This window comes from Triticum urartu, chromosome 2A (genome assembly GCF_056163025.1).
Source record: "Triticum urartu cultivar PI428250 chromosome 2A, HENAU_Tu73, whole genome shotgun sequence".
NCBI classification, from domain to species: domain Eukaryota; kingdom Viridiplantae; phylum Streptophyta; class Magnoliopsida; order Poales; family Poaceae; genus Triticum; species Triticum urartu.
Genome location: NC_141874.1, coordinates 388,048,245 through 388,072,569, shown reverse-complemented (window position 1 = coordinate 388,072,569; position 24,325 = coordinate 388,048,245). Strand labels below are relative to the sequence as shown.

The 24,325-nt window shown below is 44.7% G+C and overlaps 3 protein-coding genes across 4 annotated transcripts; 2 read left to right on the top strand and 1 right to left on the bottom strand.

Annotated features, from left to right (window-relative positions):
- The first annotated feature begins 4,269 nt into the window (after positions 1-4,269).
- On the top strand, positions 4,270-8,841 carry LOC125537388 (putative LRR receptor-like serine/threonine-protein kinase At2g16250). The gene is made up of 4 exons (XM_048700695.2): positions 4,270-6,024; positions 6,935-7,063; positions 7,790-7,812; positions 7,925-8,841. The coding sequence occupies exons 1-4, from the start codon at positions 4,472-4,474 to the stop codon at positions 8,491-8,493; spliced, it is 2,274 nt and encodes a 757-aa protein (XP_048556652.1). The 5' UTR covers positions 4,270-4,471; the 3' UTR covers positions 8,494-8,841.
- Positions 8,842-8,875: 34 nt separating this feature from the next.
- On the top strand, positions 8,876-13,152 carry LOC125537385 (transcription termination factor MTERF2, chloroplastic-like). Its single transcript, XM_048700693.2, has 6 exons — positions 8,876-9,552; positions 10,134-10,539; positions 11,629-11,844; positions 12,134-12,241; positions 12,384-12,658; positions 12,742-13,152. Exons 1-6 carry the CDS (start codon positions 8,876-8,878, stop codon positions 13,034-13,036), a joined length of 1,977 nt encoding a protein of 658 aa, XP_048556650.2. The 3' UTR covers positions 13,037-13,152.
- Positions 13,153-13,195: 43 nt separating this feature from the next.
- Positions 13,196-21,960, bottom strand: LOC125537391 (succinate dehydrogenase [ubiquinone] flavoprotein subunit, mitochondrial). 2 transcript variants are annotated; one of them, XM_048700697.2, is made up of 16 exons: positions 21,760-21,957; positions 21,353-21,508; positions 19,934-20,021; positions 19,601-19,747; positions 19,382-19,522; positions 17,803-17,888; positions 17,619-17,711; positions 17,464-17,527; positions 17,140-17,283; positions 16,857-17,044; positions 16,597-16,771; positions 16,357-16,527; positions 16,037-16,106; positions 15,825-15,945; positions 15,691-15,728; positions 13,196-13,567 (listed from the first exon to the last, which is right to left on the bottom strand). In XM_048700697.2, exons 1-16 carry the CDS (start codon positions 21,832-21,834, stop codon positions 13,465-13,467), a joined length of 1,860 nt encoding a protein of 619 aa, XP_048556654.1. In that variant the 5' UTR covers positions 21,835-21,957; the 3' UTR covers positions 13,196-13,464. The 2 variants fall into 2 exon arrangements, with proteins under 2 accessions (XP_048556654.1, XP_087400091.1); XM_087543965.1 differs by having other exon boundaries at positions 15,691-15,945; positions 21,760-21,960.
- Between the last annotated feature and the right edge of the window lie 2,365 nt (positions 21,961-24,325).

Below are 24,325 nucleotides of genomic sequence, written 5' to 3'. Positions count from 1 at the left end.
ATCCTATCTCAAATTTCATGGCCTCAAGCCATTTATCAGAATCTGGGCTCATCGTCGCTTTCTCATAGTTCGTAGGTTCGTCATGGTCTAGTAACATGACTTCCAGAACATGATTACTGTACCACTCTGGTGTGGAACATGCTCTGTTCGACCTACGAGGTCTAGTAGTAACTTGATCTGAAGTTTCATGATCATCATCATCAGCTTCCTCTCTAGTTGGTGTAGGCATCATGAGAACGGATTTCTCTAATGAGTTACTTTCCAATTTGAGAGAAGGTATAATTACCCCATCAAGTTCTACTTTCCTCCCACTCACTTCTTTCGAGAGAAACTCCTTCTCTAGAAAGGATCCATTCTTAATAACAAATATCTTGCCTTTGGATCTATGATATAAGGTGTACCCAACAGTTTCTTTTGGGTATCCTATGAAGACGCACTTCTCCAATTTGGGCTCGAGCTTATCAGGATGAAACTTTTTCACATAAGCATCGCAACCCCAAACTTTAAGAAATGACAACTTAGGTTTCTTGCCAAACCACAGTTCATACAGTGTTGTCTCAACGGATTTAGATGGTGCCCTATTTAACGTGAATGCAGCTATCTCTAATGCACAACCCCAAAACAACAGTGGTAAATCGGTAAGAGACATCATAGATCGCACCATATCTAATAAAGTACGGTTACAGCGTTCAGACACACCATTACGATGTGGTGTTCCAGGTGGCATGAGTTGCGAAACTATTCCACATTGTTTTAAATGAAGACCAAACTCGTAACTCAAATATTCGCCTCCGTGATCAGATCATAGAAACTTTATTTTCTTGTTACGATGATTTTCCACTTCACTCTGAGATTCTTTGAACTTTTCAAATGTTTCAGACTTGTGTTTCATTAAGTAGATATACCCATATCTGCTCAAATCATCTGTGAAGGTTAGAAAATAATGATACCTACCGCGAGCCTCAACACTCATCGGACCACGTACATCGGTATGTATTATTTTCAATAAGTCAGTGGCTCGCTCCATTGTTCTGGAGAACGGAGTTTTAGTCATCTTACCCATGAGGCATGGTTTGCAAGCATCAAATGATTCATGGTCTGTTGGGCCGGGCAGAGGACCCCCCTTGTCGGTTTTGTCCTGGGACACTTTGGGTGGCCCATGGCGATCTACAAGGAACATCAAGAAGCCTTGTCGTTCAAGACAAGGACTCCTTATCCGTGGAGGACTCTCCTCCACCAACGTAGCCGACTAGGACTCCTGTAATCCTAGGCCTCCAGCATTCTTATATAAGCCGACACTGGGCTAGTCGATAGGACACAATCGACACACAACGATCTCACGGTAGATCACCTATACTTTGTACTCAATTCCAAATCAATACAAACACAAGAAATACATAGGGTTTTATCTCCATGGAGAGCCCGAACCTGGGTAAAAACTCATGCCATATTACCATCATGTCAAGACTACAAGCTCAGGACCCCCTATCGGAGATCTGCCGAATTCGACTCCGTCAACTGACAGTCAAGTATTAGTTATGACTTTGAGTGAAACCTCTTCACACAAAACTTGACATTCAAGGAATTGTCAATTGTCAAGTTGTGAAGGATGTAATTTAAAACTCTAAGTAGAAGTTCAACTTAAGAGTTTCCATTGAAAGATTAGTATATTAAACAAAAGCAATATCAAGCAAATCTCTAAATGGATATATGAGATTTGGTGGGCGAATGTCAGAATTAATGGCCTTGGCCCATGTGTATTTTCAGAAAATTCTGAAATTAATCTCAAAGATCCATGAATAAATGCAAACGATTGTGTAAATGTTTAGTCCCATACTGCTAATGGAGGAGGTGTGAGATCTCTTCATATAGTGGGTTCTTCCCACTACACTAAGTGATTGGTATGAGGATAGGAAAGATGGCAACACATGCACACACTAGTCTCGCCTCGTCGGCACGGGCACAACCACATGATGGGACAAAGGGCGCCAACGTGCGACATGTGCATGAATGTTCTGTCAAAATATGACCCATGGCTTGGGAGGAGCGCAACTTCTTTTTGTTGTTTTGTTTTATTTTTAGTTTCTTGGTAGACAAGTTGATTGTTTCTTGACCCATAAGTTGGAAACCAAGTCGGTTGAGATCGTGACCGCGACACGATACTACATGGGTTCTCCTATAAATATGACTTACCAGTCACAGTGAAAGATACAATAAAAACGAGTTAGGGGTTTGCCTCCTCTAGCTACTTGCGTTGCAGCCGTAGTCTACTCCACCCCGAAGGCCGGTAACGAGCGTGAGAGCAAGTCTCTGGAACATCTCCCCCTTGTGATCCTGCACCGGAAGAGGGCGAATTAGGTTTATGGGAAGCGTTATGCACGACTGTTCAAGTTCGTAGCCACATGTCGTCTTCCATCCGAGTCGTGCGGCGTCAAGTACCGACGTCTTCAACATCATGTGCTTCAGCCGGTCTTCACCATCGTCGTGTGCTTTAGCCGGTCTTCACCAACGTCGTCGTCAACAACAACGCCTCTGCAACAGTCACCCTATCGCTTCTTCTACAACTGATTAGTACGCGTGCCGTAATCTGATCCAGCCACTTATTATGACTAGTGCTGCATTTGCGATGCTATTGTACAAGTTTTTCTTGTTCATCTAGTATGTTTTTTTCCAGGGATCATCTAGTATGCTAGAGTGTTGCATCTAACAATAGTTTTAATCATAATTTATATATTCCAATAAATCACAATCTCTACCTAATAATAAAGAGGCTATTGCTTCTGGTGATATGTCATAAATTTTCCCTTAAAGTTGGCACAAATTATCCACTATGCCACCCATAAGTTAAAAAAATGATTCATTTTTTCCTTCTGATGCGTTCGCTTTGTTTCATTTAGGGCAAACCCCTCATCTATCATGAGAATATAGTCAGTGCAGTGGCAAGCGCGTCAGTCTTGTATCCGAGAGGCCAAGGTTCGACTCCCCCTTTCTCGTCATCCCCCCCCCCCCTTCTCTTTAGATGCTGGTGGGCGTATGCTCGCGAAAGCATCGATGGGCCTTTCCTTTTACGGGTAGATTCAAAAGTTTTTTTTTTAAATCACAACTTTCAAATCATAACTCCAAATATAACATGTTATATATGAAAATCCCTCAAAAATATGTAGATTTTAGTTATGCTATTATCTCACTGGTTAATCATTTCTAAAATTGCTTTAGGATGCAACCTTAAATAAATATCTTCACTATATGAGGTATTTGAGAATGCCTACGTTTTCTACCCTATTTGAATTTAGTAGATATGGCAGTTTGTGCTCTCACAAAATCTATTATTGGCACCGTAGGGGATGTTGATTCCTACCAACTACCATATGCTAAAGGTTAAAACAAGTACGTAGTCATCCTCTCTATTTCTTACAGTGCACTACCAATCTCTATAGATGATTCATATAAACTGAGGATACGAGCTTTATGTAACCAGTGGCTTAACGTCGATTTTCATATTGTTTGAAATTGTGCCAGTACAGATTTTTTAAAGAATATTGTTTGCTGATATTGTCGGGTGTGTATAAGGGATAATTTTTTTTTCCGTTGCAACGCACGAGCATATTTTGCTAGTATTAAGTAATTATATATCCAACATAAGTGAGGTGTCTCTTTTTTCTTTTCTTGTTTGAGCTTTCACAAAGTTGCGGTGTTCCGCTTCTTCATTTTTTTGAGTTGACTTTCTTTTTCTTTGAAATGGAGCTTGTTCGCTTCCATGTGGACACATCTGCCGTTCTCACATGCACAGCTTCGGCTCCAAGAGAAAAGGATACTGGACGATAGCTTAGCCGGACGCGTAAACCTAGAGATCTCTCTCCATCAATTCCAAACAGTAATGTGTTTAATAAAGAAGAAAAGAAAGAAGCAATGACCGATCAGGACAAGAAGCGGATGGACAAAACGAACATTCCTCGGTCGGTCCGAGCCCACGATCGAGCCCGCGAACCCGACCCCGCCCGCCCGCCCGCGTGGAAACCAAGCGGGCCCAGAAGCCAGTGAAACCCAGCGCCCCTCACGCCTCCACGCTTCCATGCGGACCACGGGTCACAGACAGGTGGGCCAGCCGTTCCCGGCATTCCGGCCGCCTTCCCACCTGCAGGACACGGCCCGCATTGAAGCGGGGCAGCGCCGGGCCCGTGAGACGGGCCCACGTGAATGCGATCCGGGACGGCTGGAAGAGGGTCCCACAGAACATCGCTCTTTAGTTTACTCGCCCGCACACATGCCGGTTTCGTTTCTTGCTTGTCTCGCCTCGCCGCCTCGCCGCCACGGTCAACTCCTCCTTGCTTGCCTCTCCCACGTCTCCGTGCCGCCCAGAGCCAGAAGCATTCCCTCAAACACCTCACGGGCGCCTCTGACCCCGCCTCCCTCCATGGCCGCGCCCTAGAGACCAGACTGTCGCAGCCGCTTCGGTGCTCCGGCTCCACCCATGCCGCACTGCCGCCTCCTCCTGGCCGCCGTGGCCCTTTTGGGGGCTGTGGCGGCGGCCGTGGCGCAGCAGCCGCTCGCGTCGCCGTCGGACCTGGCGGGGCTGTACAGCCTGCGGGCGTCGCTGGGTTTGCGGGCGCGGGAGTGGCCCGCGAGGGCCGACCCGTGCACGGCCTGGGTGGGGGTCATGTGCCGCGCCGGCCGCGTCGTGGGCGTCAGCGTCGCGGGGTTCCGCCGCACCCGCCTCGCAAGCCGCGCGCCGGCGTTCGCGGTCGACGGGCTGCGGAACCTCACAGCGCTCGAGCTCTTCAACGCCTCCGGTTTCCCGCTCCCCGGCGAGGTGCCCGCGTGGTTCAGCCGCGGCCTCCCGCCGCCGCTCGCCGTGCTCGACCTCCGCTACGCTGCAGTCAATGGCACGCTCCCGCCCGATCTCGGCTCATCGGGGAATCTGACTAGGTTGCTCCTCTCCGGGAACAGCCTCTCGGGCCAGGTTCCGGAAACGCTGCTCTCCGTCAAAGGCCTTCGCGTTCTTGACCTCTCCACCAACAATTTCACCGGGGAGCTACCCAGCGTCTCTGTCGGCGCCGGTGATGTAGCGGCATCGTTGTTTAACATTTCAGGGAATTCTCTGTATGGTGTGGCCACTGATGCCATTGGGGCACTCAAGACGAGATTCCGGCTGGTGGACGTGTCAAGCAACTACCTCGATGGAAATTGGAATGGATCCGATGCAACGGTGGATGTTAGCGTGAATTGCTTCTCTGGTGTCTCTGGTCAGCGCCGCCGTGTTGATTGTGAAGACTTCTATAGGAGGGAAGGGGTGAGACTTGTTGATATTCCAGTGCCTGCACCTTTGCCTCAGCCATCACCGGAGAAGAGCCGTGGGATCTCCAAAAATGTACTTATTGGGGTTCTTGCAGCCGCGGCAGCATTGATGGTTATGTTTTTAGTTGCATTGCTTTTCTGTTTGATGAGGAGGAGACAAAGAGGAGGTGGGAGAGGGGCGGAAACAAATGAGGAAGGTGCACGCGGCATGCGTAGGAGGGACAGCAGCGTAAATCCTGTGGCCTCATCACCAGTAGCAGTGTCCCCGAGAGCCGATGCTACTCCTAAGGACGCGATTGCCGTTTTTGGTGAGTTGACCTATGAGCAATTGGTCCATGCCACCGGGGGCTTTGGTGATGACAACCTCCTCAAGCATGGGCATTCTGGGGATATTTACCATGGTGTGTTGGAGAATGGCGCACATGTCATCGTCAAGAAGATTGGTACAAAGAGTATCAACACAGTTTCAAGCGAATTGGACTTCTATTCGAGGTACTCACATGAGAGGATTGTTCCGTTGCTCGGCCATCTGGCCAACAATGACGAAGAATTTCTGTCCTACAAGTATATGCCGAAGGCGGACTTGACCAACGCATTGCACAAGAAACCTGTGGACACTGAAGATGGCTTGCACTCATTGGATTGGATAACTAGACTGAAGATCGCCACTGGTGTAGCTGAGGCCATGTGCTTCCTTCATGACGAGTGCAGCCCACCATTCGTTCACAGGTATTTTATGCCTTTTGTATGCTCCAAACATCAATGCTGGTGCATTTCCCAGTACATGTGGAATATGCTATTGGAGTATTTAATCTTATGGTATAAATTTGCTACATTTAGTTTATACTTTCTGGGGTCCTCTAAGTGGTGGTTGTGCTTTTGACGTTTATGAATACACCAGTAAAATTCATATCTGTCAAGGCATTATTGCTGAAGAGAGAGAAATATTATATATGTGAAACTTTTGTTTGACCTATTATTCCCAAGTCTGAACGAAAGATTAGAGGAATATGATTTGTCTTTGTATATGGTAGAAGAATTGACCTGATGTAGAAGTATATGGTTTTGTATGACTAGTCATTTTCTGATTGTTTTGCTGAGTAAAAAGTGTTACATTTTTTTGCGTGGAAGTAAAAAATGTTACTTGATTGTATGTTTTTCTGATATATGCATGTGGTTTCTGTACAAAGCGTATATGCTGCACGAGAGAATATCTGAGGAAGAGTTATACAATGAAGATAAATTTGATATATGATAATAGTTTTTTTAATAGAAATAAGCTCTACCAAAGCCTCACGTCTCTATTGGAGCGTAGGCGTAGCATTTGTATTCGTATTTTACCAACTGCTCTCTGGACGTCATCAGTTATTCCAGTATTGTATTACTTTTGACATAATTGGTAGTAGTCATCTTCTGTCCCATCTGCCTGTTTTGACTGCTTTATCTTTTGTTGCCATCTTATATTACTTTGACTAGTCAATGTTGTCACTTGTCAGTAGGTGAGGTCAAGTATTTTAAGTTACAGGCCTTATCTCCACGTAGCTGCATGTTGCTTGATGCCCTAATCTTCTTCTTTAATATCGTTCTTGATATTTGATTTATCATGTTCTGAGTTCTGATTCTTTCATTGTAACTGTAGAGATATCCAAGCAAGCAGTGTGCTTCTTGATGATAAATTTGAAGTGCGACTGGGAAGTATGAGTAACATATGCGCTCAGCAAAGTGCAGGAAGCCAGAATGTTTTCTCTCGGATCTTGAGATCATCAAAGTGAGATTGCGACCTGTTTAATTCTTTTTTTCTACATGTTTTGTGATAGGCTTAGAAGAATCTAATAACCATGGTAATTAACTCCTGAGCTTAATGTTGTAAAGTTTGCTCTGAGTTATCTTGATGTTAAGGCTTATATAGCATTAATATACGAGGAGCATACATATAGAAATAAATGGAAGGTAAAGCAACTCTACTTATAAATCATCGATGACCCTATGTATAGAAAAGAAGTTAGAGGCATTAATCTACATAATTTATATTTGTGGTTTTACTTGACTTGCTGTAAGCAATTTGTTTGGCCACTTTCTTACTAATTTTACTGGTACTAACTTAAAGATACTACAGCATGCTAGCAGTGACGAGTTCTGGTATTAAGTGCCTTTTATTTGCCAAATGCACACCAAATAAGGACATGACAGTAAGGAATTTGGAGTTGTTTACTTGACTACCAGTTTCTAGGACTGCAAACTGTTGATTGCAGAAACATCAGTGAATAATGAATCTTATTTTTTGGCGTATTTTGATTGATTGGTGGTTGGTACTTGGTAAATCATTGTTTGGTCACACACCTACTTACTGCCCTCTGATTCTGTTGTCTTGAGCAAATTCCATTCTTGTCTTTTTTTAGAAGAAACTTATGTTAGTAGTATTTTGTTAAGCTTCTTCAGTCTTCTGAACTGACGTTCCTAACTGACATTGGTAACTGGCACTTTCTTGTGGCAGGTCTCTTGACAAGAACACATCAGGTGCATAAATATTTCACATTTGTCCGCATGCTACTTTCATAATTGATATACAAAGTCTGATATCAGAAAAAGAACGAAATTTATCTCTTTTGTGTGTCTTTCTCATTTTCAGGCCCACCAGCAACTTGTTCATACGATGTTTACTGCTTTGGGAAGGTGATCCTTGAGCTAGTAACAGGCAATTTTGGTGTAAGTGGATCAAACGATGCTGGCTCCGAGGAGTGGCTGGCGGGCACAACAAATCGCATCAGCATCAGTGACAAGGATAGCATTACTAATATCATCGATCCTTTACTTGTCGTTGATGAGGACCATCTTGAAGAAGTATGGGCAGTGGCGATCGTCGCAAAGACGTGCCTAAACTCAAAGCCTTCAAGGCGTCCCTCTGCTCGCTACGTCTTGAAAGCCCTGGAGAATCCGCTGAGGGTGGTCCGAGCGGGTTCCCAGTCCAACTCTGCAAGGCTCAGGAGCTCGTCATCGCGGAGCTCATGGCAGTCTGCTTTTCTTCAGGGCAATCGTTACCAGAGCTACGAGGTCATGTCGCCATCAGGGCGAATGCTTGATCGCAGAGGCTCAGTTAGGTCGCATATTAGTGGGGGAGAAGCTTCCTCGTCCTTCAAGAGATCTTTGCGGGAGATTGCTCCGGACCCGCAAGTGCTGGACGAGGACGTCGCTGTGTAGAGAAAAGAGAAGATTTTATCCGGAATTTCTTTCAGGCGCTGGTGATTCTTCCTTACCTGTGTATAATTGTCATCGGATGTGCATGGCTTTGGTTACTCAAGGTCAGAAGTGTGCATAAAGAGAGGCTAAGTTGTGGGTTTTCCTTCATTGGCACATGGAGATGGTACATGATGTTTTCAGAGTGCACATAGAGCAACAACATTCAGTATGACACAATTAATTTCTTTTCACCAAATCACATTGATTTTGACATAATCTGTACTAGTTAGTTTGATTAATTTGAGACATGATTGTTCTGGGTCGAAGGTTGAAAAAATAAGTCAATTTGAATTTTTATTTTTATTTAAATTTAAATTCAAATGTGACCGTTTAGCAGTTGGCCATGCCAGTTTACCTTGCCTTGTTTTCTCTCTCTCTCTCTCTAAAAAAAGCTGTTAACCCCCAAACAGTTAAAAAAAAACTCAAACCGGATAGAGCTAAACCTCGCTCCACCTTCCACTCGTCTCCAATGGCCACCACCACTCTCCCACGCTCTCACATCCGCCTGCACCTCCCGCTCCACACCGCCAACCCTTCCTACCCTCGCTGCTGCCGCCTCCTTCCCTCCTCCGCCGTCTCATCGCGTCTCCAGAACCCCGCCACAACCACCGCCACCCACTATCCCATCCTCCCGCCCGCTCCATCCCCTTCCCTCCTCGCCGCCGAGGAGGCCTCCCTCGCCCCGCGCCGCACCCACCGGTTCCCGGGCTCTGTCGCGCCCCCGCGCATCCAGGACTCCCGGGAGGACCTCGACGTCCCGGCCGACGATGACGTCCTGCGGCGTGCGCTCGAGGTGCGCCGCGCTGTGGCCACCGAGGCGCTCGTGGCCGCGCTCAGCGGCGGGAAGGCCGGGGGCCTCACCTACGTCAACAACCTCACTTCACGGATGGGCGCCTTCGTCGACCGCATTGTCGTCGGAGCCGCCGCCATGCGGCGCGACCGCCCCGAGCTCGCGCACCAGTCCTTCAACGCGCGGGCACGGACCTACATCCAGGAATCGGGCGTGGTCGAGCTGGTCAAGTAAACGTCGCAGCGTCCCCTTTTCTTTTTCTTGTTCAATTCTTCTGTTTATTTCTTCTCAAGTACTGGGCACATGAACTGCAACAATGCAACTACCAGTCTCGAATGAAATTTTGTTTTTGTGTGAGCAAAAACTATAAATCTATAGGAGTTGTCATTTAACAGAAACAGAGAGAAAAGAAGCTTGACCATCACTCACCTAGCTAGTTTCAAGACGGTGCACATTTTGTTAGGCTTGAAATGAAAGTGCCCTCATATCAGTGGCCAACCATGACAATCACAAGCTTAGTTATACACCCCCTGTCAACAAGTTCCATTGTGATTATTTTCCAATTCCTGCTTTTTAACCTCAGCAAGCTCAACTCAATCTTATTAAATTTTCAGTTCTAGTTATCTTGAATTTTTTTTCAGTTTTAGTTGTCTAAGCTGCATTTATCTGATGTCTTTTCACACTGTTGTATACCTATTTGAACATTTCATTTGAACTGACATGATAAGTAACTGTGCAAACTTTGAAGTAGTGTATTTCATAATACGTACGTAGTTTCCTCGCTAGTATTGAAACAATATATTCACTTCAGGTGGTTCAAGCACAACTCGTTGACATATCCCCAGATTGCGAAAGTAGTTTGCTCCTGTTCTGGTGATCTGGAGAAAGTGAGAAGGATGCTAAAGTGGTTGAGATCAATTTATGTGAAAGGAGAATTTTTGGGACGTGTGCTTGCGAAGGGTGAATCCCTTATGAGTCGCAGTTTTGAAGAATTGGAAGAGATTACTGGCTATCTGGAATGCTGTGGTGTTAGGAGAGACTGGATTGGTCACGTGGTCAGTAGATGTCCACAGCTATTGAATTTGTCCTTGGATGAGTTAGAGACACGAGTGCAATTTTATACAGATATGGGAATGAATGAGAATGACTTCGGCACTATGGTCTATGATTATCCAAAAGTTCTCGGGTTTTTCAGCCTAGAAGAGATGAACAGTAAGGTGTTTACTGCGCATTAAGTTTTGCTCCATGCTATTTTTCTTTCTGCACCTTGCCCACTTGGAAGAATATTTGACACCATTTTTTCCTGCAATTTATTCCCTTTCTCTTACTATTACTATTATGCAAGAGTCAATTTAATCTTCAGATGATTGAAGATCGATTCATATTTTGTTAAAGAACATTGGTGGAGCAAAACTAAACTCACAGTTCCCTTTTTGGATAGGCATCAATGATTTCGCAGTGTTGTCCGCCATATGATTATAACCGATCTAACACTGAACTACTGACGAACTAGTGAAAGTAAATTTCTTGTAATTCTGGGAGATGTCGTCATATGACTTTGGATTAATGAAAATTTTGTCTTGACATGCTAAGTTGTCTCCCCTATAGCTAGTAGGTTGATGGCTTGCAGGCCCCACACACATGTTTTGGCCTTGCTTGTGTGTCTATAACTCAAAATAGGTGACCTAATGGCCTAAACATACCAATAGTCACCAAATTTATATCGGCTACTGAGGAGTAGGCAATGATCTTCTTAAGATCGATCTATCTTCAAGTGGTCAAGGAAGTACTCCCTCCGTCCCAAAATTCTTGTCTTAGATTTGTCTAAATACGGATGTATCAGATACATCCGTATTTAGACAAATCTAAGACAAGAATTTTGGGGCGGAGGGAGTATATTTTATAGCAATCGCGCCAAAATCTCGCTTCAGGAAACATGGTATTGAAAATCTTAGAAACAGAACTCAGTCGTAGGTGCGTCTACATGGGCTTCGGGTAACTAAAAAAGAACTGGTCCATAGGCACTTTGATGACAAAAGAGGTGGGAAAAGCAATCCATAGAAGAATTTGGCGCTGCTCATTAAATTCAGTGGTTAGTAAAATTTGTAAATCTGTGGCTCTTGTTTGTAGAAGAATCAACATAATACCTGATAGCATAAAAATGGATACAAGTAAAGTATATAGGAAAAACTGAGTTCTTGAATTCAACATTTCAGTTTGTCATTGTTAATTGTATAGCAATGATTGTTTGTGCTTCATAATTAGAACAAAGTCTGTGTTGAAAATAATGGTGTTCTGGCTCACAGGTTCAATATCTGAAAGAGTTTGGTTTGAGCACAGAAGAACTTGGAAAAATGCTGGCTTATAAGCCACAGCTCATGGCCTGCAGCATTGAAGAAAGGTGGAAGCCACTTGTGAAGTACCTATATCATCTAAACATTTCACGGGATGGTATGAAGCGTATGTTGGTGGTCCAACCTACGATTTTCTGTCTTGATTTAGAGACAGTAATTGCACCAAAGGTACCCCATAAATAATTAGTACTATGCATGCATGTTTTAATGCTACTTGGGCACTCTTTTATGAGTTATTCACTGCAGGGTACTATGATTCGTCGGCCTGTTCACAAAATATATTATGATCTGTTGAACATGCTCTTTAACTCTCTGATAGGAGTAACTGCCTTTTTTTTTACTCTTAGGAGTAATTACCTTTTGTATCTAATGGAGCGTAGGCGTATTGGATTTCTAGTTCTGATGTATGGCTTGTTGACAGTTGACCCTTCTCATTTCTACCCGATCAATTTTCCAGGTACGATTTCTACAGGATATTGGTGTGAGGAATGATGCAGTCGGCAATGTGCTTGTGAAGTTCCCCCCTGTACTAACTTATAGTCTGTACAGGAAGTTACGCCCAGTGGTTTGTTCTCGTATCATTTTATTTCACCATGTTTTACAATGCTTTCCGTAGGATAAGTTTACGTACATCATAAGTGCAGTTTGTTTCAAATCTCATTAAGCCGGCCTTGTTGTTATTCGGCTTATGTGTCTTGAAACTGCAGGTTATATTCCTGAGGACAAAAGCTGGAGTAACAGAGGATGACATTGGGAAGGTCATTGCGTTGGACCCGCAGCTCATGGGCTGCAGCATCGCACACAAACTGGAAGCCAGCGTCAAGTACTTCCGGTCACTGGGCATCTACCACTTGGTGCTCGGCCAGATGGTTGCCGACTTCCCGACGCTTCTCCGATACAATGTGGATGTTCTACGTCCAAAATACCAGTACCTCAGGCGTGTCATGGTACGGCCGCTGAAAGATCTTATCGAGTTTCCCCGGTGAGTGTACCGCATCCATATCCTCTTCTGAGAAGAAGATGAGATGATACAGGCTGATGCTTCCCATCCTTGTGCCTTGCCAGGTTTTTCAGTTACTCTTTGGAGCATAGGATAGAGCCTCGGCACAAGGTTCTGGTGGCCAACAGGATAAACATGAGGCTGCGGTACATGCTGCCTGGTTCCGATGAGGAGTTTGCACAGAGGGTGCAAGAGGCCGTCGAGAGGAGGGCGAGATTCGAAGCCGGAGAGGCTACTCCGGAGACATCAGGTGCGCCCGAAACACCCAGCAGCAATGGAAATGGCGTAGCAGCAGTAGCCTGTCAAGAGATGGAGGCAGTACCTTGCAAGAAACAAGAATTCCATGTCCCTGACTTGTAGTGCATACGTGTACATATTCCTGTTCCACGTTTGTGGTTGGCTATGCTCACTGTGAGCCTATTTGATCCTTTGTGACTCCAAAGTCCTAAGCCAAATCGACGGTGGATTCTGCTGGAGCCAGCGCGAGCACAAAATGCATAACTAAAATGTTTCACAAAAGAAAAAGAAAAACATAAGTAAGGTAGATCATCATCCCAGATCATAAGTATCTGGTTCGGCATGAAAGCACCTCATACAAAATTTCATTTACACCAAAGGTACCCAGAAAGGGACAGGCTAGGCACTAGTATTTTTTTTTATTTCCCATGGATTACACAGGATACACAGGAAAAACAAGGACAAAATTCAGCTGAAACTCCCAGCTAGAGAATACCCACAGCATGCTTTATTAACAACCTTAATTAAATCACCGAGCTGAGACGCATGAATCAGTATACTCGTGCTTTCGGTGGGAACGACTCGATTTCATCATCCAATGTGTTCATATGGACTCGCCTGTATGCCAATCGTACCTTCTCATTCTCCCAGTACCTGTAAAACACATGCAAATGGCATCAAGTTGCTGAATTTAGGACATCTCCAACGCTATACGCCGTACCGCGCCTAAATGTCCGGACACCACAGACGCGTCCAAATTCTCAGAAAACTGGCACCAAACCCAGGGGAGGTTCCAAGCGTTCAGATATCCGTCACGTAGGACTCCAACACCCCCGGCCCACCCAAAACCTCTCTCGGACTGCGTTTTTCTTACTCCCCCTTCCCCACACTCTGTATCCGCTCCCTCCCCAAGCGGCGGCTACCAACACCGCTGATGTATCACCCACGCGCCTACCTGCCTTGAAGTGCGGCACCGTTCCACCCCTCATCCGTCCGCTGCCCAGGTACCATCCGCCCTATAGGTGCCGTCCATGGCGGACACCACACCCGACAAGTGTTTGGCTAAATGCCATAGCCAAATTGTTGGCATTTTTTTCCCTTCCTTTGAAGCAAACACGATGGATTTGGAGTACTTCTACGACAACTTCATGGATTCATCCTCGTTGGATGATGGCGAATGACGATGATGAGGGCGGTCCTTCCAGATGCAAAGCGTACGGAGGAGCATGTGCCGGGGAGCATGTTCTCAGTTTCAAGGGGTCAGTCAAGGGACGAGTGTTGAATCAGAATAATGCATGGGGGCATTTGATGCTGATGGACGACTACTTTGTCCCCGATGCCCTATTCGTAGACCATTTTCGCCGATGCTTTCAGATGCGGAAAAATGTTTTTGATGGACGACTACTTTGTCCGCGATGCCCTATTCGTAGGCCATTTTCGCCGACGCTTTCATATGCGGAAAAATGTTTTTGATGGTCTCTACAATGGTGTCTGAGTCTATGATGACTACTTCATCTTGAAGGAGGCAGTTACCATTGTCTTCTCTAGTTATCAGAAGTGCACGGCTGCATTGAGGATGTTAGACTATGGCACGGCCGCAGATTCATGGGATGAGTAGCTCCAGATGTCTGAAAGCACATGCGAAGATGCCATGGTCAGGTTTGCTACTGCAGTGGTCAAGATGTTTGGACCGCAGTATTTGAGAAAACCAACTGTCGCAGACACCGAAAGGCTCATGGCACTCTCGGAAGCAAAAGGTTGGCCAGGTATGCTCGGATCCCTTGATTGCATGCAATGAAAATGGAAAAACTGCCTATATGTAAAACAAGGGCAATATCAAGGTCATGTTAAGAAGCCTACCATCATTCTTAAAGCAGATGCATCACAAGATCTCTGAATTTGGCACTTTTTTTGGCATGCTCGGGTCTCACAATGGCATCAATGTGCTGCAGCGGTCTCCTTTGTTTGCTAGGTTGACTGTGTGACAAGCTCCTCCGTGCAACTATACCATCAATGGTCATGACTACAACATGGGCTACTATTTGATTGATTGTATCTATCATCGGTGGGCGACCTTTGTCAAGACCATGTCTGAGCAAAATACTGAAAAAAGATCTTGCTTTGTCCGAAGACACTACAAAGGATGAATGAGTTTTGCAGTTGTTCGTGGACCTGCTAAACAATGAGATCCAGAGACGTTGCGGGAGGTGTTGACTTGTTGTGTGATCATGTACCACATGATTGTGGAGGATGAGGGTGAAGGAGTTGACGAAGGTCTGGAATTTGAGTGTTCCTATCCAACTTCCAGAGCAGAATTTGGTGATGTTTGGAGATTTTATCCAAATGCATCAAACATATTCTCCATCAAGCCATCGAGCAGCTCATGAGCAGCTTCGGAATGATCTGCTTGAGCATCTGTTGCGCTTAAAGGGGAGAACTAAACTAGAGCATATGCATAAAGTTGGATTCAAGATTGAATTGTTTTATTTGAAAACTTAATGTTTGGAATCATAGGAAGAAACAAGGACGGACAAGGGCGGACGTTTGCTGCACAGGGTTGGGTGGCCAGCTCCCGTATCCGGATCCGCGGGCGCATCCACGGAAGTTTGGTGGGTCCACGGACTTTTATTGTGTCCGATTTGAGGTACACCGTTGGAGATTCCCTAAGTGTGTTTTACACTGAATTACACACTACTATAATTTGTTTCACTCCACAAAATTGTTTGATGTGACCACATTAAGCTTAATAATGAAGAGAAGACGATCAAGATACTTACCCCAGTGAGTGCTTCATCCAACGTTCATCGTCTCTTGTCTGTAAGCAACGAGGAGAAACAATTGCCGTTACTACATAGAAGCATGTGGGTGCAAGGAAGAAGAGACAGTAAAACAAACAAGCCAAGTAGCAAACCGTGAAATCTTCACGAGCATGAGCTCCTCTGCTTTCCTTCCGAGCCTCTGCTGAATACATAGTTATGCATGCATTTATTAACAGATTTTTCAGCTCTATGGTTTCTATCAAGTCTGAATTCCTGCATAAACAAACAACAACAAAAATGGGTGATTACTGCAGGAATACAAGTCAAACTGCTTCATACAATTCCTGCGAGGAATAACATATACCATATGAGGCTTCGGTCACTGATCTTCACGTCATGATAACTTTCCCATGCTTTGCTGATCAGTTGACAACCTAATAAACATATGGTCAATGAGAATTTTTTGATAAATGATAATTATAACCAAGAATAATGGCTCTTCCTGCTTGTGTATCTCTTTACTTATGTTGTTCTGGCTTCCTGCTTTTCATGCATAAATAGCTATAAGAATTTCCCTTACCTCTCAAGGGTCTATGGTGAGAACAGATAACAGACACAGGATGGTGATTGTTCGAGAAAAAAACACAGGATGGTGATGAACTCTACAAAGGATATGTCCAATACCTTCTTCAAGCGTTTCTTGTGTACGGAAAACTGCAGCATTATTTTGCATAATACGTTGTGTGTTAAGACGGATCTTGGAAGTTGGCAATGATCCATTTGCATTTCTCAGCTTGTCCAGCCATGCTATAGTCTTCTCCCCTGCACCTTTTTCCAGAGGTTTCTGCTTGTCACCTGCAATATAGGTATAGTGAGTCAGAGCCAAGAAAGCAATGAGATGCAGAACAAAAGAAAGGAGCTTACCTGGTTTCGAAATCTCAGCTACCCTGTTTGCACAAGCTCTACCAAACACAACTATGTCAAGAAGTGAATTTGCACCCAAACGATTTGCACCATGAACAGACGCGCACGCTGCTTCTCCAGCAGCCATTAAACCAGGAATAACAGTATCTGGATTATCACCCTTGATATCCACAACCTAATAGTATTTAAAACAGAACACCTATTAGGAGAACAGCAAATATGATCCATGATCATGTTTAATTTGGTTACTCAAGACGAACCTCCCCATGGTAGTTTGTTGGGATCCCACCCATGTTGTAGTGAACGGTAGGCAAAACTGGAATGGGCTCCTTGGTGACGTCAACACCAGCAAAAATAGCAGCAGTTTCAGATATACCAGGAAGTCTTTCCTTGAGAACTTCAGGAGGCAGATGGTTAAGATGCAAATAGATGTGATCCTTCAATGGCCCTGCGATAACCAGACAAAAGGATTGGGTTGACGTGAATAAGCCACACAATTTGGCAACCTTTTGAACATATAAAAAGATGACTAAGACTACTTACCAACACCACGTCCTTCTCTAATTTCCATTGTCATGGATCTTGAAACAACATCACGAGAAGCAAGATCCTTTGCAGTAGGAGCATATCGTTCCATGAAACGCTCACCTTCACTGTTCCTAAGAATACCACCCTCACCACGGGATCCTGAGAAAATCATGTGAGATCAACAAGGTAAACACAAGTTGTCAGAGAAGAGAAAAGGGGGGCTTAACAGACAAGTACAACATCAAGTCCAGAAATACATCATCCATAGATTAGAGGGTTTTATGACCAAGTTGCTTCCCTAATGATAACAACAGGGAGAAATAGTTGAATATATACAACCTTCAGTGATGAGGCATCCAGCACCATATATGCCTGTAGGATGGAACTGGACGAACTCAAGATCCTGCAATGCATATATCACACAAGCATAATCAAACAGGATAATGGAAGAGGAGGAACTTAAAAATTAGCATCAGCATTAGATAAAAACTAACTTGAAGAGGTAAACCAGCACGTGCAACCATGGCATTGCCATCTCCAGTACATGTGTGAGCTGAGGTTGCTGAGAAGTAGGCCCTGCCGTAACCCTACTTCCATAACCCAAAAATAATTTCACAGTTAAAGTAAGCAAGCACAAACAATTTATACCTACAAACGTAGAAATAATAATAATATTACCCCTGTGGCTAGAATTGTATTTGTTGCACGGAAACGGTGAAGGGTGCCATCCTCCATGTTTAAGGCAATGACTCCCTGGCAGTTGCCTGAAATATCATTATGTGTTAATTACTAGTATTGACACCATGGAAAGCTCGAAACAATCTTCATGAGAAAAATACAAAAGCTCCAGAAGCAGCAAGAAGTGTTCAAGCATGTCAATGTCGTTATCAACAGAATAACAAAAGGAGGCAACAAACACTTAGGGAGAACTATGTAACAAGCAGGCTTGGGTTCACGGGCAATGGCATAGAGAATAAAGCAGACCATGTTAACACTAATGGACAAAGCCCCTATAAGTCCATAACACATAAGCAGCATTATGGTTAGTGCAACAAGAACACGACAAGCTCGGAAAACAAAAAATAATAATCAAACAAGTGCTTCGAATTCATAGACAGAACCATAACTAGAAAGTGTAATATGAAGTGTTCAACATGTCTATGGGGAGTGGGTTACTTTATTACATCATAGCAACAATTTGAAACACAAAAGATGAATATGATTGTTTCTAGATATGTATATCTTTGTAATATTCTGAAATTGGGGGTGTGTGGCTGCAGGGCAATACATGAGCTGGAACTTGCCCTGCCTGGTTTTGTGTTAGTTGCTTGGGCGATATGGATTGGTATGAATGCTATGGTCTTTGAATATTCGCCACCAGAAATAAGCTGATTATGAAATCGTATTTTGTTTGACTGGAGGAAGTTGGCTTCAATAACAATCATATTGCAGTGGATCAAGCAATTGAAGATAGTGGAAGAACAATTGCTGTGGTCTAACAATCATATTGCAGTGGCTTTGTTAGCTTCGTTGGCTAGGAGTGTGCGTGGCCTCAGGGCCGGTGTGGTAGTCGGAGCGGCGGCTCCGGAAGTCTCCTGCGCGTGGTCGTGGCTTTGGTCACTTGGGCGGCAGTGCCATTGACTAGCTGGTTCGTGGCCTCAGGGCTGATGTGGAAGTCGGAGCGGCGGCTCTGAAGATCTTCTGTGTGGAAGTGTTGTCTTTGGTCACTAGGGCGACAGAGACATCGACTAGGCTGGTGCGCGGCCTCAGGGTCGATGTGGTCGTCGGAGCGGCGGCTCCGAAAACCGGTGTTGAGTGATTGGGTGTCGTCTCTTGTCACTTAGGTGGCAGTGTCGACGGCTCGGTTGGTGCGCAACCTCAGGGCTGGCGTGTGCGCTTGTCGCAGATGTATCAGTTTTCTGCCAGATTCCCTTATAAACTGGCCAATTCTCTTCTTAATGAAAAGGCAGAGCTCCTGCCGATTGCCCGGAAAAAAAATCAAGCAGACAAATTTCGGGCGTTCCTTCATTGCTGGTACTTCCACTGAGATGTTCCTTTTAGATCCTGGTGAGTTATTAAGTTCTAACAGATGTCTCTGTTGTACGTTGCCACAAGAAGAAAAAGTTGAAACTAAGATGTCTGGCAGAGCAATTCATTTCAATTGGAAATAATTTTATCTAATTCAAATTGAATCTCGTGTGCTACCAGATATGAGGGGAGAAGATACATGACAATCTGAATAACATAGTTATCTTACCTTCATTGTCCATGAGAAGGTCTAGTGCAAAATATTCTACAAAAAACTGAGTGTTATGCTTCATGGCTTGACCATATAACGTGTGGAGCATAGCATGCCCTGTCCTGTCAGCAGCACATGCACATCGGTAGGCCTGTCCACCTGATGATAGCAGATAGTGGTAGGATGAGGAATAAGATACTATGAAGGTGTCCTTCTTACACTTTAGTTAGGAAGTACCTTTCCCGAAATCTAAACTCTGGCCTCCAAATGCACGTTGGTATATCTTTCCATCTTCAGTTCTTGAAAATGGCAATCCATAATTTTCAAGTTCTATAACAGCTTTTGGTGCTTCTCTGCACATATATTGGATAGAATCTTGATCACCTGAAAGTGGATAAGAGTTGCATATTATAAAGAAATTTCAATGAGGTTTTGTAGGTTCTGTTAAAAATGAATGGGGTTTCATGCCAGTTGCTTAGAAAGATATCAGTTCGCATTAGCTCTCAAATTTCTATGATTATAGCCTCTATGTATTTTCCCTAAAACATCAAAATCTGTGGAGTAGCTTACCAAGCCAGTCGCTTCCCTTGACTGTATCATACATATGCCACCTCCAGTCATCTTCGCTCATGTTTCCTAGAGCAGCATTTATGCCTCCCTGCATACATTCTTGCATGTTAGTGCATGCCCAAAGTAAAAAAAAAAACTTAGACAATAACTCACAACTAAACAGGAAATCTAGCAGTTCATATTAATAGTGCAAAAGACACAAAGCCTGAAAGTGACCTTACACCTACATGGAAAATGCAACATTACAAGTCAAGCAAGCACAGTTCAGTGGCGTAGTAGCACAGAAATTTGTCAGATAAAATGCATGCTGACAAATTGAGAGTTTCGACATTACAAACTTAGGATGGTATTCTGTCAGTAAAATGCATGCTGACAAATTGAGAGTTTCGACACTACAAACTTAGGATGGTATCCCATCACTATGAATATTCCTTAACATAATAACCTTACTAGTCAAGGAAAGCACGCAAAAAGTCCTGAACAGCACATCTGCTTCAGCATGAAAAACACATTGCTGAGAAATGCGAATACTACGCCTAATTCAGGTATGGAAATAACAGGGTCACACATAATTCGCAGAATTTAAGCTCACGTATCATTTAATTTTTGGACCAGACACACCAGAACTTCGGCTTATTCTATACAAGACTTTATTCACTACCTTACCTTGGTCACCCCTAACAAACTGTAAATTATGAAATCCAGCAACAGATGCTCCACTCCTTGCGAATTGCAACAATATTGATCCACCCTAATGCTCAGGCTAGCATCAGCTTAAAACCACTTGACTGCCTTTCACTCTTCTACTCTCTTACTTGATTAGCATACTACACAAGGAGTACTAGAAAAATAAATAGCCCTACCAAATGGTAATTTATTGGCATGCAAGGGCAGTTCAACGGAGTTTGTCATGGGGATCGTCTATGCCTCGCAAGGTCACCGCAATAAGGAAATCAAGTCAATGATCATCATGGGGGATTAGGAGCTGTGGCAGGAGAGAAATAACTGCACTTTCAGAGTGGTTATTGAGCCTGTCACCGGCATAGACGTGGAGATCCTCGGCGTATGGCCGGCGCAAAATGTCCGGGACCCCTTTCAGGGATCCGTCGTGAAAGATTGGGAACTCGTTTTCAGGCCTTTTCGGGGCCTTTTTTATTTTTCTCTGACTGTTCTTTTACTTTCCTCCTTGGATCCATGGATCAGCCTGTTACTGCTTACTATATAAACCAGCGTTTTGCTGGATCGTTCAAAAAAATTCATCCTATTCCAAAACTGACTAACCAACGGAAATTAGCACCAAACGGCACACGGAAAAAGAAACAGTTTCCGTCTTATATGTCTTTCAGCGAATTTCATTTCAATAAATAGAATAACAGGATACACAGATACCCAGGGTTTGCGATGATAATTGTACTATACCTGCGCTGCGACGGTATGCGACCGCGTGGGGAAGAGCTTGGTGATGCAGGCGGTGTTGAAGCCGTGCTCCGAGAGCCCGATGGCCGCCCGGAGACCTGCGCCTCCTGCGCCCACCACCACCGCGTCATACGAGTGGTCCACCACCGTGTACGAAGACTGCAAATGCTCACAGCCACAGAAGAACAATCAATCGTCGTGCATTCCTCGAACACTAAGCCATCTCATCGCATAGAAAACCAAGATTACTCTCTTTTTTTGCCAAAGGAAAACCAAGATTACTCGAAGAAAAAGGTAGAATTTCCACCTCAAAACCTCCAGCTCCGCGATTAACTATAAGAATACTCGAAAATTTCGGGGAAAACTACGTCGATCAGATGAAGCAGAGAGAAAGAGGGGATCAAGGGTACCGAGGTCGTGGAGAAGAGCCTGGAGGCGGAGGCCTTTGCCTTGGAGAGGCCGCGCGAGACGCAGCCGCGCCACATCTCGCGTAGATCTCAGGGCTCGCGAGTGTTGGGGGGTTTCGAGTGGCGCTGGCGGTGGTGCGCGCGGAGAGAGGTGGCGGTGGCGGTGGCCAAGAGAGAAGACGAAGGGCAGATCGTTTATGCAGGGGTTTAGGTGACGGTTTTGCACTTGCGGCTGGTAACTTTTACGATACTGCCACTGCTTTATTTTCCTTCTTCCATTTTCTTCTTGTTTGGGTATCGTTTTAGAATATCATTTTAAAATACATTTACTATTAGAACAGTAAAATACTACTGTTTCGCATCATCTGCTATCAGACCGTTTAAAATAAAATCAAACGGCTGATAACACTGCTTCTTCCTTTTCTTACTCTTGTTCATTCCTTATTGTGACCCGCCCCTCCATATTGTCGCCCCTGCCAAGCGGTGTCATGTCTGTCTTGCCACCTGACCATTCTCGATCCGCCTCCTATGTCGGTCCAGAGTCCTGCCCAACTCCAACGTCAGTGACCGCACCCCGTATTGCACCCACGCCAACAATCTGGATTGTGGATTTTTCACACTCCCATGTAGCTACACCTTCTATTTAGGCCATCAAATATGCATCAAAATTTGTGTTATCTTTCTATAGAAATTTCTCCTTTTTTATTTCTTGCAAGTAAGAAAACATTTGACCTTGGCTCTTTGCACGTCAACGATACACAAATGCCACTATGCGTATAAAATGATTTTTTTATGAAACATAATTTTGTGAAATTTCACATTTCAAATGAGTTGCGTCATTTTTAAAATAACATGTTGCGCCAAAAAACCTGAAAAGAATCTACACATGGTAGTATTTTGTGTGAAATTGATCTACAGAGTTTCGGATTCTAATGTTTTTTCATTTATGCGAAAAAAGAAGTTTGTCGACGTAAACTCTGATACAAATCAACCTACTTCTTGTCCTCCATCAGCATGGCGCGACATCCCCATCTCCGGCCAAGTCCATGCTAATCATAGTGTGAGAGGCCGAGGCCTCCTCGTCTTTGATTTGGTGCCACGTCTTCTCTAAATCGACCGACGCCGAAACTAATCCTAGGAAAAATGATATTTTAGCGCGGATGGGAATGGTCTTAGAGTCTTAATATAATTTTTATTATGTTTGACGTGTTTTGTACTTTTAGTGAATTTTGATATTTTCTTCTATTGATATTACTTATCGCTCAAACGAGTGAGTAATTATTCGCAAAAAAAGAAAAAGATTTGGACCATTTTTACAAAAAGAAAAAAGAGAATGGTGAAGGGCGAATACGTAATCCGGTGAAAGCGTGAGGTTCCTTGTGGTGTCGTGGAGGAAAAGTCCACCGCCCCGTTCAAGTGGAGCGCGCCATGTCCACGAATATGGCCAACAGAAGAGAAACGCGGCATACCTGCATCAAGCAAACAGACAAGCTGATGGACTGCCGTCGCCGTCATTAATTTGACCAGCGAAGCGGTCGCATGAAGTGTTGTTTCTCAAAATTTCCTTTTGCAGCTCATTTTTTGTCGACCAACTCATGTGACAGCAAACAACAGTAATACTCCAGTATATATATGGTCTATTTTTGTATCGCTCCTCAGGTACCATATACCATGTTCGCCCCCCCCCCCAAGAAAAATCATTGCTTTCAGGCTCTTTTCAGGACGTCACAACATCTACAATTGGACCCATACTCGCCCCACACGTCCGGACCAGTTTTCCGGCCAGTGACCAGACGCAAAATTGCACCCAATTGAGCGTCCCAAATTTGGTCCGAATGCTCGGACTGACCGGCAACCCCCAAATCCGGCTTATATATGAGGCTGATATAGGGACGCGTCCGGACCGGGTGCCGTTGGATCAGCCCGTTAGGGCCCGCGGCGCCCTCACCGATGCCCCCACAAATACCCCATCCCATCGGATGAAATCCTAGTTAAATCCATTTTTTAAGTCCACACTCGTTTTATCCGTTTCCCTCGGCTCCTTCGATTCATCCCAAACCCTTCCCATCCTCTCCGCCATGGCCAACTTCGGTCAGGACTCCAGTAGCGAGGCCGCCCCATGGACCGAGACGGTCTCGTGAAGGAGGAATCCGACGAGGTGGCGCTCGCTCTCTGCATCGCCATCCAGCGCTTGCGCGTGGACACCGACAGGAGCTCGAGCTCCATCGTGCCCGCAACGAGCTCCTCCTCGTCCCTCCGGCCGAATGCCAGCCGCGCCAACCCTTCTAGCTCCGCGGAATGCCAGTCACGCCTGCCCGTCCCGAGCTCGCCCTTCTAGCTCCGCGCCGCTCCAGATCTGAAGCAAGGTCTCTGATGCGGGGCATCCTATGAACATCATGTGAAGAGTCCCTTCGACAAGTGACACATGCAACATCTACTTCACATACATAAAGGTTAATCATCCCCTTTACACGTGTTCACTTGACCCCTTCGGGGATGGTATACTACTTGACATCCTTCTCGTGTGCATGCATGGGTATTACCGAAGCTTCATTGACGACGAGGAGGA